Consider the following 17,600-nt stretch of genomic DNA (forward strand, 5'->3'; position numbering starts at 1 on the left):
GTCTGATTGCTGTTGCTAGGACTTCTAGTATTATGTTGAACAAGAATGGTGAGAGTGGGTATCATTGTCGTGTTCCTGATCTCAAACAGAAGGCTGTCAGCTTCTCCCCATTGAGGATGATATTCGCTGTGGGTTTTTCATAGATAGATTTTATGAAGTTGAGGAATGTTCCCTCTATCCCTATAATTTGAATCATTTTAATCAGGAGCGGATGCTGTATCTTGTCAAATGCTTTTTCTGCATCAATTGAGAGGACCATGTGGTTCTTCTCTCTTCTCTTATTGATTTGTTCTATAACATTGATTGATTTGCGAATGTTGAACCCTTGCATCCCAGGGATAAATCCCACCTGTTCATGATGAATAATCTTTTTAATATACTGTTGGATCCTATTAACTAGGATCTTGTTGAGAATCTTAGCATCCATATTCATCAGGGATATTGGTCTGAAATTCTCCTTTTTGGTGGGGTCTTTGCCTGGTTTGGGGATCAGAGTACTGCTGGCTTCATAAAAAGAGTCTGGAAGTTTTCCTTCTGTTTCTATTTTTTGAAACAGCTTCAGGAACATAGGTATTATTTCTTTTTTGAATGTTTGGTAGAATTCTCCAGGGAATCCATCAAGTCCTGAACTCTTGTTTTTTGGGAAGTTTTTGATCACTGCTTCAATCTCCTTACTAGATATTGGTCTATTCAGGTTGTCAATTTCTTCCCGATTCAGTTTTCCAAGTTTATAAGTTTCCAGGAATGCATCCATTTTGTCTAGGTTGCTTAACTTATTGGCATATAACTGTTGATAATAATTTCTGATGATTGTTTCTATTTCCTTGGTGTTAGTCGTTATCTCTCCCTTTTCATTCATAATTGTATTAATTGTGGTCCTCTCTCTTCTCATTTGGATTAGTTTGGCCAATGGCTTATTGATCTTATTGATTCTTTCAAAAAACCAACTTCTAGTTTCGTTGATGTGTTCTACTCTATCTGTAGTTTCTCTCATTGATCTCTGCTCTAATCTTGATTATTTCCCTTCTTGTGTGTGGGGTTGGCTTAATTTGTTGTTGATTTCTCTAGTTCTTTAAGGTGTAAAGAGAGCTGGTGTATTCTGGATTATTCAGGTTTTTTGAGGGAGGCTTAAATAGCTATGTATTTTCCCCTTAGGATCGCCTTTGCTCTATCCCATAGGTTTTGGGCTGATGTGTCTTCATTCTCATTGGTTTCCATGAATTAAGCTCTTCTTTGATTTCCTGGTTGATCCAAACATTCTTAACCAGGGTGGTCTTTATCTTCCAAGTGTTTGAATTCCTTCCAAACTTTTCTTGTGGTTGAGTTCCAGTCTCAAAACGTTGTGGTCTGATAATATGCAGGGAATAATCTCAGTCTTTTGGTATCGGTTGAGACCTGATGTGTGACCTAGTATGAGATCTATTCTGGAGAAAGTTCCATGTGCACTCAAGAAGAATAAGTATTCTGTTGTTTTAAGGGTGGAATGTTCTGTGTATATATATATGAGGTCCATCTGGTCCAATGTGTCATTCAATGCTCTTGTTTCTTTATTGATTTTCTGCTTGGATGATCTGTCTGTTACTGAGAGTGGCGTGTTAAGATCCCCTACTATTAATGTATTCATATCAATATGACTCTTTATCTTGATTAACAGTTGTCTTCTGTAGTTGGCTGCTCTTGTATTGGGGCATAAATATTTACAATTGTAAGATCTTCTTGGTGGATAGACCCTTTAAGAATGCTATAGTGTCCTTCTTTATCTCTGACTACAGTCTTTAGTTTAAAATCTAATTTATCTGATATGAGAATCGCTACCCCAGCTTTCTTTTGAGGCCCATTGGCATGAAAGATGCTCCTCCATCCCTTCACTTTCAGTCTGGATGTATCCTTAGGTTCCAAATGGGTCTCTTGTAGACGACATATGGATGGGTCCTGTCATTTTATCCAGTCTGCAACCCTGTGCCATTTTATAGGAACATTCAGACTGTTCACCTTGAGAGTGATTATTGAAAGATACATTTTTATTGACATCATGTTTCCTGTGAAGTCCTTGTTTCTATAGATTGTCTGTGTAATTTTCTGATCTATGACACTCTTGGGTTCTTTCTTACTTTATAGAAACCCCCTTAATATGTCTTGTAGTGCCAGTTTGGAAGTCACATACCTTTTTAAACCTTGCTGGTCTTGGAAGCTCTATCTCTCCAACCATTTTGAATGTCAACTTTGCGGGATAACATATTCTTGGCTGCATGTTCTTCTTATTTAGTGCCCTGAATATATCTTCTAGCCCTTTCTGACTTGCGAGGTTTCTGTGGACAGGTCTGACGTTATTCTGATGGACCTTCCTCTGTATGTAAGGGATCTCTTCCCCCTAGCTGCTCTCAAAAGTTCTAGTCTAAAATTATGATTCGTTAGTCTCACAATCAAGTGCCTCAAGGTCTTTCTAGATTCATTGATCTTGGGAGGGTGTTCTTTCTACTCTAGGGCAGGAACGCTGGTTCCATTCCCCAGATTGGGAAATTTTTCATTGAGAATTTGTTCAACTATATCTTCTAGTCTTCTTTCTTTCTTCTCCCCTCAGGGATCCCAATAATTCTGACACTGGAACATTTCATGGCATCATTTATTTCCCTAATTCTGTTTTCATGGCTTCTAAGCTGTTTGTTCCAGGTCTCCTCCTGATCCTTTTTCTCTATCAGTTTGTCCTCTAGATCACTAATTCTATCTTCTGCCTCAGTTACCCTAGCTTTTAGAGTATTTAGATTAGACTAGGTCTCACTGATAGCATTTTTAACTTCTTCCTGGGAGGCTTTCACTTTTGCCCTTAGAGATTCCATGTTGTCACTAATAGTTTTCTCCAACCTAGCCATTGCCTAGATAATTACCCCCTTTCTAACATACTGTTTATGTCCATATCCAATAGTTTTGATGGAGAGGGCACAGTCTCTGAATTTTTCCTCTGTTGTGTGTTCCTTCTCCTAGTCATTTTGGTGAGAGGTGGTTGAGCGGATATGTAGCTAAATTTATCAACTGCGATCTAGGCAAGGTGCACCCTGGAACACTTCTGAGCAATCAGAAGTCACCACCAAAAAGAAAGAAAAAAGAAAAAAAGAGAGAGACAGACAGAAAAAAAAAAAAAAAAAGAAGAAGAAGTAGAAGACCCAGCCAGAATGGGCCCCAAAAGTATTATTTATAAGGTATACAAACAAAAACGGACAAACAAAAAGACAGACAAAAGTAAATGACAAGAAAGGAAAAAAGAAAAAAAAGAATCCAGCCAAAATGAACCCGAAGGGTAAGATTTATATAATACCAGAACAAAAACAAATACACAGCAACACTGACAGAAGAAAAAAGATGGGAGGGTGGTTATAAATCCTTCATGTGGGTGAGAAAAGATATTTTGATTCTTCCTGGGTGTATCTTGATATCTTTGTTAAAGGACTAAACTTTCCAGAGATTAAAGAGAGATTAAAACTGGTTTATATATAGGGGTAGTATTGATTAGGGAAAGAGGATTACCTTGAAGCTTATATCTATATGTATATTAAAAAGAAATAGAAAAGAAAAAAAAGCACAGGTATACATATGAAAAAAGTTCAAGTTAAAAGGTTATTATGGAATATGTTGTATTAAACCTCTAGTTGTAATGGTAAGTAGGTTAAAAAAATTAAAGAACAAGAATAGTAAGAATGAATTAAAAATAGAAGTTTTATCTATGAAATATACAGGTTTTAAGGCAATACCAGGAGCTTAAAATATATTGTTTCCCCCTGATATTGGGGTTTTACAGTTTTAAGGGGACCCTGTGGTGGTTATCCTCTAGTTCTTTTGGCTTGCTTTCTGGGGGAGGGAGCTGATATGTTGTTTTTCAGGCAGTCTTGCTTCAGTTGAGTCCTCCTGCCCCCTATCAAGGGGCTGGGCTCTATGGGAACCGGTTTTTCAGGCTTTTGTTCTCTGGAGGTTTTTGTTCTTTGGCGGCTTTTTGCAGCTTTTCAGAGGTTTAGTGGAAAGCAAACTGTACCCAGACCTCCATCTCAGAGAGAAGCCTCAGTCTGCTCCCCTCTGGGTAGTCCAGAACACACAGGCTCCTCCTCTGCAAACTCTGCTGAGCTGTGCAACCTCCCACGGGCAGAGCACATCCTCAGTCACTGTCTCAGGGGTCGTGCAAAGTGACCACTTGGCTCTGCACCATCTCCCCCAACCCCGAGCCACTAAAACCAGGAGCAATATTGGTCCAGGGAGCCCACTTCCGGTGGTTGCCTTTGCTGGGACTACTGTCTGGGGTCCATACCTTAGGTTGCCACTGGGGGATTGGGACTCAGAATCAAGATGGTCAGCTAGCGCCAGGACAGAGCTTTCTCAGGCACCGGCAGAGAGTGGGTCAGACCTGGGTAGTGCAGTGGGCAAAAGTTCTAGGGAGCACAGGCTGGCGCCATCACCAGACTCCCTCATGAGGGGCAGGAGTGCACCCCGGCTGAGTGGTGGTGCAAGCTGTGCAACCCTGGGGGGCTCCACCATACTCTTTCTGGCACGGGTGGTCACTGGCCATGGTCATCCTGGGTCCGTGGGCTTAGGCCCATGCCCGTGCCTATGACCGCCTGATTTCACCAGTTGCCCCTTAAGATCTTTTGCACTTTTTGAGTGCTTTAATCAGACTCCAAGTTAATGCTGGTCCCCAATCACAGGGCACTCTTGTATTGGGGTATTACTTTCCAATGGGTCGCTTCTGGTGGCTCCCTCCCCCTTCTGTTTGTCCTCCGATATCAGTCCGATCATTCCCACTCTGCTTTACCTCTCTACTGGAGTCTTCTGCCCAGGTAGAGATCCAGAAATGTATAATCCTACATATCAGGCTGATTTCATGGGTGTTCAGAGTGTTCTGGTAGTAATTAGCTCACTTTAGGGGGCGGGTTGAAATAGGGTCTCCAACTTCCCTGCCATCTTGCCCCTCCTCCCTGGTTTTTTAAATAATTTCTATTATCTGCTTAACCTTTCTATTTCTTTGTGGAGACTCAATTTTTTCATTTTTAAAAGGTGTTTGTAATTGCTCATTAAAACATTTCTTACGATGGCTGCTTTAAAATCTTTGTCAGATAATTCTAATAACTCTATCATCTCTGTGTTAGAATCTATTGTCTTTCCTCATTCAGTTTGTGATCTTCCTGGTTCCTGGTAGGATGAGTGATTCTTCACTTGAAATCTGGACATTTTGGGAATTATGATATGAGGCTCTGGATCTTATTTAAATCTTCTCATTTAGCCAGATTTTTCTGACACTGATATGGCAGAGGATGGGAGGAGCACTGCCTTGTTACTGCTAGGTGGGTATGCAAGTTCAGGTTGCCCACTCAACTTTCATTGACTCCTGAAAGGGCTCCTTGTCACTTCTGGCTGAGGATGAGTGTTCAAGTTCCTCACTAGGTTTTCACTGATACTTCTCTAGCTGGGAGGGGTAGCAATACCTCATCAGTGTTTGCCATGTGGCCTCCACTAACATCATGTTGTGGAGGCAGGCTCATAATTGTTGGTGCATGGCAAAAATCTCGACTGCCTACCAGGCCTCTGATACCACACTAGCAGGAGGAAGTGGAAGAAGTGGTGCCTTACCATCCAGTGGAGATGAAAGTCCAGGCTCCGTATCTGGCCTTTTCTGAAGCCACCCTGTTAGAGTGGAAAGACTGGACACCTTGTTATAGCCTAGTGAGGATAGAAGTCTAACTCCTTGCTTGACCTTTGCTGACATCTTGTGTGTTGGATCACCATTCTTTTTTATGATGTTTGGCTGGAGTAGAATGATTATTGTCTAAGAATTTTCCATTTTGCTAGGCTTCCTCATTCCCTGTCCTTTGACTGGAGAGAATATGCTTTTCGTTGGGGCTTGTTTTGTCAACACATCTTAGTGTTTCTGAGTTTCTACGTCCTTCAGCAACAAATATAGGATATATGAGAAAACAAAAATCCATCATGTAGTTCCTCAAGTCTCCATGTCTCTCGGTTGACAGTCCTTTTCATTTCACATTCCAGAATCTTGTATTTGTTTTATATATAATGTTCAGGATTTTTAGTTGTACCTAATGGGAGGAATAGGGAAAAACATATCTACTCCATGTTCCTGAAGTAGAAGTCTTCTATTATAGTTTTTTAAAAAATAATTTTTGACCCCTGTACTTCAGGGAGATATACTATCATTTCTTGAATCGTTTTTCCAGTGGCTTCTAGTTATTTATGCTAATATGATTTAGTCAATCATTATGAAACTGAAGAGGTCTTTTCTGCATAAGAGGTCTTGGAAGTTAGAAGTCTCTCTGATACCTTTTAATTCAGTAAGAGAGGGGGCCTAACTTTATCTTGTTTTTAGGTTGGATCTCTAACATAGGTGTATATTCATCCTTTCACCAGCTATCTCATGCTCTTCTTCAGAATCTTCTCTTAACCAGAAAACCATTTTTAGCAGAGTACACATCAGTTTCACACACACACACACACACACACACACACACACACACACAGAGTTTTGATGATGCTAAGAGATATGGGTGTGTTTATGCTTATGCCATTTATATGTGTTTTAGATTATAGTCTTATCCCCTCCTCCACATGCACCACTTTAAGAAAGTCATAATCAGAATGAGAAATGGGCCATACCTTCCTTTAGGGCTGCATATAAAGGCACTTTCATTTCTGCCCTTCTCCAAAAGATGAAAGGTATAATGAGTACACTGTAAATGACTGAATAAGCTACAAGTCAATTGCTCTGAACTCTGTATTAATACCACTTTCAATGCAGAATGGAAGATGTCCTATGGTTCATTTAACTACCAAGTGGTATAAGCTGTTATTGTGTTATTCTCTAGAATTATAAAGGATTGCAAAACTTAATGTATAAAATACATGCAATAAAATGCTGGGCTGCCAAGCAAAGAAGACACCTTTGGTAATTTAAGGAGAGTAACTTTAGAATGAACTGCAAACTCACTCTTTGGTTCAAAATAGAATTGGGATACATGCTCCCCTCCCTTGCCCCAGATATTTCACTGAACTTCTGAAAGATACGTTTTGAAAAGTTTTTATAGACATTAAAAAAACTATAAGCATTACCAATTTCTCTTTTAGTTACCTTCCTATACTAGCTCGCTAGTGGGACAGGCAGGGAGGCATCCCAGGAAGAGAAGGAATGGAAAATATGTTGTCCAGTCTCAGGCTCAAGGCTTCCAGGCTCTGAGATAATCTTGGAGGGGTCATGGCAATATGTGCTTCTGAAATTGCATTACCATTGACAGCCTGCATTTCAGAATAGTTCAGATAACCCACCAGAAGGTGACCCTCAGATCAATAACAAGTACACTATAGGAATGACCAGGCTTCTAAGCTCTTTCCCTGAAGTTCTAATGTTGCAGGAAGAGAGGAAAATGGTAAGATATCAAAGCCAATCTAAACACAATGTTTATAGAAGGAGGGATAATGAAGGAAGACATTGAGAGCTGATGATCCAGGGGACACTAGGTGCCAAGTTTTGGATTTGGTCAGGCAACTGCCTCAAAGCTGTCTGGATAAATCCTCAGCTGGGCCAGTCAGCCATGATCTAGAGAAGGATGGAGGATGGCTACGACAGACTCTGATGCTTCTAGTCTACTCACTGCTGAAAAGTAGGCTCAAGGGTTGTCTTACTGGCTGTCTTACAGAATCTGAACTTGGGTCAGACAATATTCTTTGTGCCATTGACTTTTAGTAGCTGCATTTGGTTTAACATAATTGTTCTAGCTAATGGTTAGGAACAGAGCCTTTGATCCACCCTAACAAATCTGATTTAAAACTAAACACTGTCACTACAAACTTTGGTTTGTTTCCTTGTTAATTCTACAAAGCTCTTTTTCTCATCTTTCAAAGGAAAAATAATGGCATCTCCCTCACAGGGTTGTTGCAATGATCAAATGCGATAACCTGATGATGAAGTGCTTGGCACATATCAAAAGATCAATAGTAATCACTGGTAATATTTGCCATCACCACAGTATTAATTAACGTAATTACTTATCTGAAATAAAATTTTCCATAGCTTGTTTTAATTGGGATAGTTATTCAAAAGCAAACTTCAAAGAGACTAACATAACTTGATCATTTGTTGAGTAACACAGTATTTTATAAGGTATGTGAACACAGTGGCAGTTAGTTTTGTCTGCCCCTTGATAAACTCCTGGTTAAATCTGGCAAAGCTCCTGGATACATGCTCCCTAGATGAGGGCCATGCTAGGATTTGACTCCTGCACAGAAATGCTTCTGCTGCAGAAATCATGAAAGTTTTAGAATACTTTCAACCAATGAAGTGCATAAAAGAGGTATTCTCCGTTTTGGAGGGAAGACCAAACACAGGTGGAAAATAAGTGCTTAGCAAATACAGTTGTTGAAAATGTTTAACAAATTAACCACATATTTTTCCTTTAAATCAGAGGAGAAAGATGTTGTTTACTTTAAATGGTAACTGAAATTTGTCATCTAGATTTGGAGGATCACACTACAGCTTGGGAAAATGGCTAGAACCAAGGCTTTTGGCTTTCTCCACTTCCGGGGCTAGACTTGGCTTTGCTGAGTGCAACGTTTGAGGATGAGATGCTCCCTCCAGGTCCAAATGCCCCAGTGCTCAGCCTCTGACCACACCCAGGAGGTCTGCCAGGGCTTTGGTGGCAGCTACTCTGCTATTGGTGCTGTCTGGAAGCCTACTGGCACAGACTCATTTATCCTAGGGACCTCAACGTTTTATCCCAGGCATCCGGCCTTTTCTGCCCTTTGAGCCTTGCCTCTCTCCCTGACCTCAGAGTCTGTGCCTGCCCTTCTCCCCAGTGTGGTCAGCAACAAGAGCACTTGGGTTTCTCCACACAGTCTGCATTATGCCATGGACAGAACTGCTTAGCAGTGCTTAGAGTACACACTGTAAAGGAATTTGGGGATATGCTAATGAGGAAGACTATAACCAGAAGCGGAGAAGATTCACAATCAAATTGCAATAAATCTGCAGAGACTCCTTAAAGAACAAGACACACAGGAAAAGCCTGATTGCTGGAAAAACTGCTTTGCAAATGAGTAGTACGGCTGCTGAATCTTTGAAAAGCCAGTGGTACTTTCAGAGAGACACAACTGCATGCCCTAACCACATATTAGTCAGCCCAAATGACTGGCCGATGAATGATAGTGCCGCATGTGCAATCTCTCTCAGAAGAGTTTCTGGAGGGATTCAGGTTTGAATGCTGATGTGGAAAGTAAATAAAATGTTCCAATTTGCTCTTCTCTCTTCCTCCTCAACCAACTGCCCCTGGCCCATCTCCCAGATTTGTATTCTCCCCTGCTTGCTCTGCCTACATCAACAGCCTTGAACAGAACAGAGTTGCTAAGTGACATACAATTCTATCCCATTTTCATCTTAAAAGACCAAATTAGTATATCAATGAATATCATGTCTGTATGATGATGAATATGATTTATAAGTTAAGATTTTGACACAAAAGGGGACATAAAAAGCTAAATAATTTTGAACAAGTTCAAATGGATGGTTTAAAGATATCCACCTATACTCCATTAGTTGAATTCATTGAAAATTGTGAGGTACCACATTATAATATTTGATGAAAGTTTAAAATAGTATTTCTTTTCATGAAAATTCACAGGACCATGTTTACATGCTAGAGAATTTCCCTCATTACTTTCAAAATAACAAAATTTCATTTCTCCTCATTTAGTCTCAAATCAGTGATCCAGAGGCATATCAGAATAAGACAATATTTTATGTTGTACCAGATTAAATTCTGATCTCCTCAATGTGAAATTTAGACTTTGTAAAGGAAGAACAAAGAACTTTTCTTCTGAGTTGCAGAGTGCTACTTAACTGTTTCTTTTAACTGATTTTGTGGTGAGAAGAAATAGGAATGTTTCAACTTAACAGTTGGCACATGATTTTTTTTTTTTTTTAAAGACTCCTTTTTCTAAAGACTTCTATTTATCTTCAGGCCTAGTTCATAAAGCTTTAATGGGCTTTAGGATTCAAAGCAAGGTAACATAAAATCATAGATTCTGAAGGTGGTAAGGATATAAACACACGTTTCTCAGAAGGTTGTGACTTGCCCAAGGTCCCATGAGTGGGTGCTGAATTAATGGTCAGGGATTTGCAGATTCAGGTTCTATACCCTTTCTGGTTCTAGATGAAAAACTAAGGACCAGAGGATGAGGATCCTATTTGGTGGATGATAGAGGTAGACTACACCAAAAATTGCTTAGTGACTCCTTAGGCCCCGATTGAAAGAAATTTATTGAAGACAATCAAACTGTTCTAGTTTATGGTCAAATTTCACTTTAGTTGGAAGTCACCATAATTCCCCATTTGGCCTCACACCTAAATGCTCAGCTATAGGTAAAATGATGCTGGTCTGTTCGGCGTTGTCAGGCTGCCTCTTTCCAGTAAGAAAGAGTTTAGACTCTAGGGTCAGATCAAGTGCAGATCAATGCAAACTGTTGAACTTCTCTGTTTAATAAAGTACACATTTGACCTCATGCGAGGATTAGCGGGTTGGTATATGTAAAGGGAATACAGGAGAGCGTTGGCACATATTGAGAGCTTAGTAAGCATTGACTCTTACTTCTTCAGTTTGATGGTCTGGCTTTCAAAAGACTCAACCATTCAGAGTTGAGAGGGGACCTAAAATCTTCTTGTTCAATATCTTTACTTTACAGATGAAAAACTGAGGTCCAGAGAAAGGAAGTGGCTTCTGAACTAATATGCAACAGGCCCAGGTCTCCAAATTGCTGTTTGGGGTGGTTTTTTACTCTTCCAGCCACCCTCTAAATAAGCCTTTGGTCTTCTTTTGGAGAGAAGACTGAATCTGATCATTTCTCACATCCATTGCTACCACTTGGGTTCAAGATTGAAGCCATCCAAACTTGGGTTCAAGCCATCATAATTACTCTCCTATATCATTGCAGTAAACTACTAACTGGTCTTCCTGACTCTCCCCTCACCCCCTTCAATCTAGTCTCAACTCAGCAGCTTAGAGTGTATTTGTTTTTCTCTTTGACAAAGCATCGTGTCCTCTGCTTGCTCACTTCATCTTCTGTTACTCTTGCTCATTCTATTCTGGTCCCCTGGCCCTCCTTACAGTCTCTTGTACATGCCAGGTACTCTCTCAACTTGGGGTTCTACATTTGCTGTTTCCTTTACTTAGAATGCTTTTCACAAGGTATTTGCAAGGTCTGCATTCCCTTTGGATTTTGTTCAAGCATCACCTCGGTGAATCCTGGCCTGACTATTCTAGTGCAGTTGCAATCATTGGCACTTTCCATTTTCCTTTCCTGCTTCCTCCAGCCGTGGCACTCATTACTTATAATATATTGTATATTACTTTCAGTAATTCAGTGTCTACTTTAGAATGTAAACATTATGAGGGCACTACTTTTTCATGGCTATATCTCCAATGTCTAGAACACTGTCTGACCCATAGGAGATCCCAGTAAACGTTGGATGTATGCATGAATGAGCAGTATGATAACAAGACCTCTGGGATATTCAAAAGTGTATGTTTTCTTAGGGTTTTGTTTTTAGTCGTTATGGACTAAACCTTGTTAGAGAGTCCTGCTGTGACATGGGACTTTCCAACATAAGAAAATATGCTTTTTTTTTTAAACACACAAAATGCTTATTTTTGTATTGGCACAGCTTATCCAATGTACCTATATTTTTCTTGAGTTAATTACTAGAAAGAAAATATTCTATAAAACCAAACCAAAACAAAAACTACTTTCCTAAAAATCTATAAAGAATATATTTTAGTTTTGGTGAATTGGGAAAAAACACAATTGTCTCCTTTCTTTTTCTGGGTTCCTAGAGAAATCTCAAAGAAAAAAAAAAACGTAGACAGGAGGTCAGCACTCATGAATCAGATATCATCTTGATAGGCTTTTTATAGACCTGTAACAAAGTGAAGCCCTGGAAATTGTGTTAGGTAATGGGGATTCTGACAGACCCTTTAAGTATGTGCAACTAGGAGGTGCTGCTATAATTCTGCTGCTTCAGATGAAAATTCCAAGTGTTTTCATTAGGTACAACAGCTGTTTCTATTACAGATAACAGATCTCAGAGGTGGGGATGCTGATATCAACTTCTAGTGGGCTCAGAACACAGTGTAGCTTGTACAATTAGGTTTTTTTAATTATTTTTTTCTGCACACGCAAATTAACTCTGTAGCAGTAAAAGGAAATTACTTACTTGCTACCGGAATTGTCTGAAAGTGATATGATCATCCTTTGTAGAGTCGCATTAACCAAATTAAAAGCCCTTGGGAAAAATTTGGCACCCTGTTCCTTCCCATTCACATCTTCCTAAAGACCTCTCAGGAGCTTCCATTTAGAAAGCTAGGATCATTACCAGGGCTTTTAATTTGGAAAGACTGGCTGCTCACCAGTGAGACTTTCTAGACACCTAATGGTTGGGTAGAGTGGCTTTGCAATGTTCCAGCTTCAGATGCCTTGACTTTACTATTCTGACTCCTGCTCACTTGCAGGTGTTCTCCAGCACAAGACAGAGATCCATAGCTCTGCTGCTGGAGCTTATCTCCAAGATCAATGTTATCATTTCATTCTCTTTATGAATGCACATATCATTCCTCCTTGGAGAAACGGAATCTATTCCTTCCACCCTGTGAAGTCAGACTGGTTTGTAATTATTTTGACCAGTACAATATGGCAGAAGTCCTGGGCCTAACCTTTAAGAGGACTGATGGTTTCTATTTCCTTTCTTCTTGAAATAGTTCCTTTCAGAACCCAGCTGTTTAATTCCTAATTCACATGAAGAGGCCACATGTAGGCACTCCAGTCAGCTGTCTCAGCTGACTGATGTCATTTGTCAACCACATGAGTGAACCATGTTGTAGTCTAGTACATCTTAGCCTTCAGAATACAGCAGCCCCAGGCATAGAAGCCACCTGATTGAACTAAAAGAGAGACACTGAGCAAGAACCACCTAGACAAGTCTGGTCAATGCATAGAATTGAGAGATAATACTGGGTTATTGTTCTAAACCACTATATTTGGGGTGATATATAACAACAATAAATAACTGCAATAGGGGCAAAGTGGGACGCCACAGGCTAAGCATTCCTATGAGTGTGGACATCAAAACCTAGCTTAGTGTCAGGTGGAATTGGTGATTGTCTATAAGATGGAGACAGGTAGGGACAAATGTTAATTTCCCTTCCATCTTCTTGGCTGCTCCTTGGAATTTCACAATTGGACTGTTGCTCTGTTATCACTGGGATTTGTGAATACAAATATGTAGTTTGTACAAATGTAAATATTTCTGAGATGGATAATGCTATAAACCAGGGTACAGCAAATTTTTTCTGTGTAGGGTCAGACAGTAAATATTTTCAGTTTTGTGAGCTATGCAGTCTCTGTAGCAATTAATCAACTTGGCCGAGGTGACATAGATGATATATAAATGAATGACATGGCTGTGTGCCATAAACTTTATTTATAAAAATAGGTGATTAGCTGGTTTTGACCTATGGGCTGTAGTTTACTGACCCTATGCTAAAAAATTATTTCTATAACCAACAGAGATATTTGGTTATATTGCTTGAATCTCATCAGAATTGCATTTGATTTACCTCTAGCTCCAATTCCTCTTGCCATTTCCTCTGAGTCCCCATTGTAGGGTTCTCTTCCTAAGTTTGAAATGTACTCTTCAAGGTTCTCTTCTCTTCTTATTCGATGTTCTTTCTCAGTCATCTCAACTTCTCAAATGATTTCAGTTAATATCAGTTTGCCAATAACAAAGAAATCTCTCTCTATTCAGTTTTTTATCTAGAACTCCAGACTCCTGTGCTTCCCCCTGGATGTCTTGCCAGCACCCTGAGTTCAACATACTTTTGTGCCAGTTACTAGCTTACAGCCTCTTAACTCCAAACCCACCCTTCTATGATTAGCTCTGTTATGCTGGGGGCTGGAACTCTGCAAACCCCATCTCTGTTTTGCCAGCTGTTAGTCTCTGTCAATAGGAGGTGTTAGAGGGATATTGCAATGCCAAAGGGGAAAGCAGGGACTTGGTGCTTCTTGTTCACTTGCTGATATCCTGTCTGCTGGGGGATCCTGCGAGCATCATTTTAGCAGGTCTTCTTTGCCCCAGAAAGTTATGCTCTTTTCTGTAGTAGCCATTGGATCTAGTTTTTCCAAAAGTTGCAGAATTACCTCCATTATAACTACCTCCTCACTCCCGCCACCCTTCCTCCCATCAGCCCCAGTGAGTTAGTGGCTCCTCAGAAGCCTGGATCTCAACTCTTCAGGATTCCTCCTCCAAGCTTGGAGATAATAGCACCAGTTGAGCAGAGCCTTTTTTTTTTTTTTTTCCAAAGATTTTTATTTATTTGACAGAGAGAGACACAGTGAGAGGAGGAACACAAGAGGGAGAAGCAGGCTTCCCGCTGAGCGGGGAGCCCAATGTGGGGCTCGATCCCACGACCCTGGGATCATGACCTCAGCTGAAGGCAGACGCCCAATGACTGGGCCACTCAGGCACCCCTGGCGGTGCCTATTAGAGGGAGGTCTGAGTTTTGGTCCACAGTGTGGTCCCTGCTTCAAGTTTTCAAGTTTTAATAATTCCAGTCTCTCCTATTTGATTTCCCAGCCCTAACGGGTGGTTGCTGCTCCCTTTAATTGCTTCTTCTGTGCTAAATTATTGTTCTCCTTTACTTTTACAGTTACTGAGTTAACAATGTTATACCTAGTGGACCATTCTTTATAATCCATTCCCTTTCAAATATCTGCAGTGGTTTCTGTCTCCTGACTGGACTCTGAATTTATATTCTCAGCCCAAAGCTACCCCCCTTTAAAGAAAAAAATCTTATTTATTTATTTGACCCAAAGAGAGAGAGAGAGAGAGAGAGAGAGAGAGAGAGAGAGATCATAAGCAGGGGGAGCAGCAGAGAGAGAGAGAGAAGCAGGCTCCCTGTGGAGTGAGGATCCTGATGTGGGGCTGGATCCCAGGATCCCAGGATCATGACCTGAGCTGAAGTCAGCTGCCTAACCAAAGGAGCCACCCAGGCACCCCCAAAGCTACACTTCTGAAGTGCATTCTTCCTTAGTAAATGGCACCAGCAAACCTCTCCCCATGACCTGCCCAGTGACTCAAGCCCAATGTCTGGGCATTGTTCTAACTTATTCTGTTCTCTAAACTCCCTTATGCAATCAGTGAACAAGGCCTATAGATTTGGCTTCCTGCACATTCCTTCTAACTGTCGCTTCTTTCCATCTGTACACCCACCACCACAGATCAAGCCACCGCCTTATAACTGACCTCTCCATGTTTCTGTAGCTCCTCAATCTGTTCTCCCACTGTAGCCCTAGAGATATATCAAAAAACACTTTCCAGATAAATACTCTCTGAAACACTCTGGGTCCTTAGCATAATTTATCAGTCTTTCTGTGATTTGACTTCTGCTTCTGCACTTCGTTTTGAAACATGTTCCTTGCTCCTTTATTAATTTTTCTCCCTTTATTGGTTTTCAAATTTGCCATGCTTTCTTTACGCTCTTGGTACAAACTCTGCCCTCTCTGTAGAAATCTCTGTTTTTACCTGGACAGCTACTACGTATCCTTAAAATGTTGTATTACTATCACTTTCTCAGAGACGGCTTTTCTCTCTCTCTCTCTTTTAAGATTTATTTGAGAGAGAGAGAGAGAGCGTGCACAAGCAAAAGTTGTGGGGAGACCACAGAGGGAGAGTGAGAGGGAGAAATAGACTCCCCACTGAGCATAGAGCCTGATGCAGGGCTCAAACCCAGGATCCTGGGATCATGAGTTGAAGGCAGATGCTTAACCCACTGAGCCACCCAGGCGCCCTTCCAAAATGACTTTTCTGACCTCTCAGGCCAGATTATATTCCCCTATTTGTTTCTATAGATTATTGCACATCTACTCTTTAACTATAATATTCAGTAAACTTGTAGCTGTGTACTTGTCTTCTTTCCTAGATGGTAAGGGCCATGTAGGCAGGGGTTGTGTTTGTATTGTCCAGCACAATATTCATAACATGCAGTGTTCCTTCCAGCACAGTAGATAGTCAACCAATATTGGCTGAGTTCAGTTCATTTCTGTTCTATGCATTTACCATAGGGCCTCTGAACTGATTACAAGAAGACACCCATTCCCTCACCTGCACTAGAATCCATCATGGCTGACTGTTACCTCTTAAGCCGGAGCTTCCTTTGGTTTGCTCTTCTCATATCTAACACCAGTTCTCCCTTTATGGGTTCTGAAAATGATTGGAGGAGACTAAATAGGGAGTAGATTGACTACAATTTATTGCCTTTAACTGGACTGGAGACTCAACATTATTCCCTTCTACATTGTCGGAGAGCTCTGTAGTGTTGCACGAGTCTTCCAAGTACCTGGTGCCAGGTGCAGCTCTGTGCTTGTTTTATTTAACTCAGGTAGCCAACGAAGGGATGGTTCTCTGCCTCTAACAACCAGTATGTTACTCCTCCACCCAAAACATCAATGTGCTAGTTTCTTTGTAGTTCCCTGAAATGTAGCCATTACTCCTCAAGTGGAGAAAGTGTTGGGGGGCAGGGTGTTGGACTAAAACATAGATGAGAGGGCTTTAAAAAAGTCTATATTAACCAATAACAAAGAAGCAGATAATGAAAATAGAATATGAAAATGAACATAAGAAGACCCATGAAAGCATACGACCACAATCTGCTGGAGAAGCAGACCCGAGGAAACATTATATAAATCCATTTTGATTCTGGTTATACTTCCAGGGAGATAGCTGCATTTATTTAAAAAAGAAAACAAACAGTAAAACAACCTGAAGAGCTCTCTTTTCTTTTTATCTTCTACACAGATTTGACCCAAGATGGATATTTTCTTTGAGAATAATATATCTTTTCCCTTCAGCTGAAAGTTTTACCTTTTGGATTGTATTCCACACACGTTCTTTATCGTTTCTTCTTCCTTCAAGGGTGTCCATAGCATCTGCCATTAGTGACTGCAGCTGTGGCACCAAGATAAAAATTATCAGTGTGGAATTCACACAGAAATAACTTCTCTAAATACACAGATTAAAACCTAATTAAAAAATCATTTGTACGCTGATGATTTTATTACTCATCTTTCCGACAATGAACACTGCCACCCCATCTTTGCTTCAGTCATTACCAAGTATTATTGCAGATATAAAATATTGTAACAATGAAAAGATTCTTCTTGAAAATTTGTAGAAAACATATAGGTTTTAATGTAGTAAGTGTTGATGTTTTGTAAAAAACAGATTCGGATTGTAAAGAATGAAGGCAGTAGTTAATTCACTCAGGAAATGGCATGTAGTACATGAACGCATTTCAGTATTTTCTCCTGAGGCTAATGTATCAAAATTCGAGGCATCATGCAAAAGCTCACCCGAGGACAATACTAAAATTGCGCTGTTTTATTGCCTTCTAAAGGATGTTAGCTCATTTAAAGTCTTTTACTATTCTTTTATTTTCTAAAATTTCAAAATAACCAAGTTGCCTTTTTCAAAGGCAAGTTTAGAAAATTCCACCCTTTGCCCAAAATTGCCA

The 17,600-nt window shown here is 40.3% G+C and overlaps 1 protein-coding gene across 1 annotated transcript in view; it reads right to left on the reverse strand.

Moving 5' to 3' along the window:
• SPATA16 (spermatogenesis associated 16) overlaps positions 1-17,600 on the reverse strand; it is a gene marked incomplete at both ends in the record, with an annotated part of 218,682 nt that overhangs the window by 22,624 nt on the left and 178,458 nt on the right. Inside the window, one exon of the mRNA XM_080821363.1 lies at positions 16,952-17,035. Within this exon, the coding sequence (XP_080677489.1) occupies positions 16,952-17,035 (84 nt within the window). The remainder of the gene's footprint in view (positions 1-16,951; positions 17,036-17,600) is intronic.

Source organism: Martes martes (assembly GCF_963455335.1).
Source record: "Martes martes genome assembly, chromosome: 1".
Classification (NCBI taxonomy): domain Eukaryota; kingdom Metazoa; phylum Chordata; class Mammalia; order Carnivora; family Mustelidae; genus Martes; species Martes martes.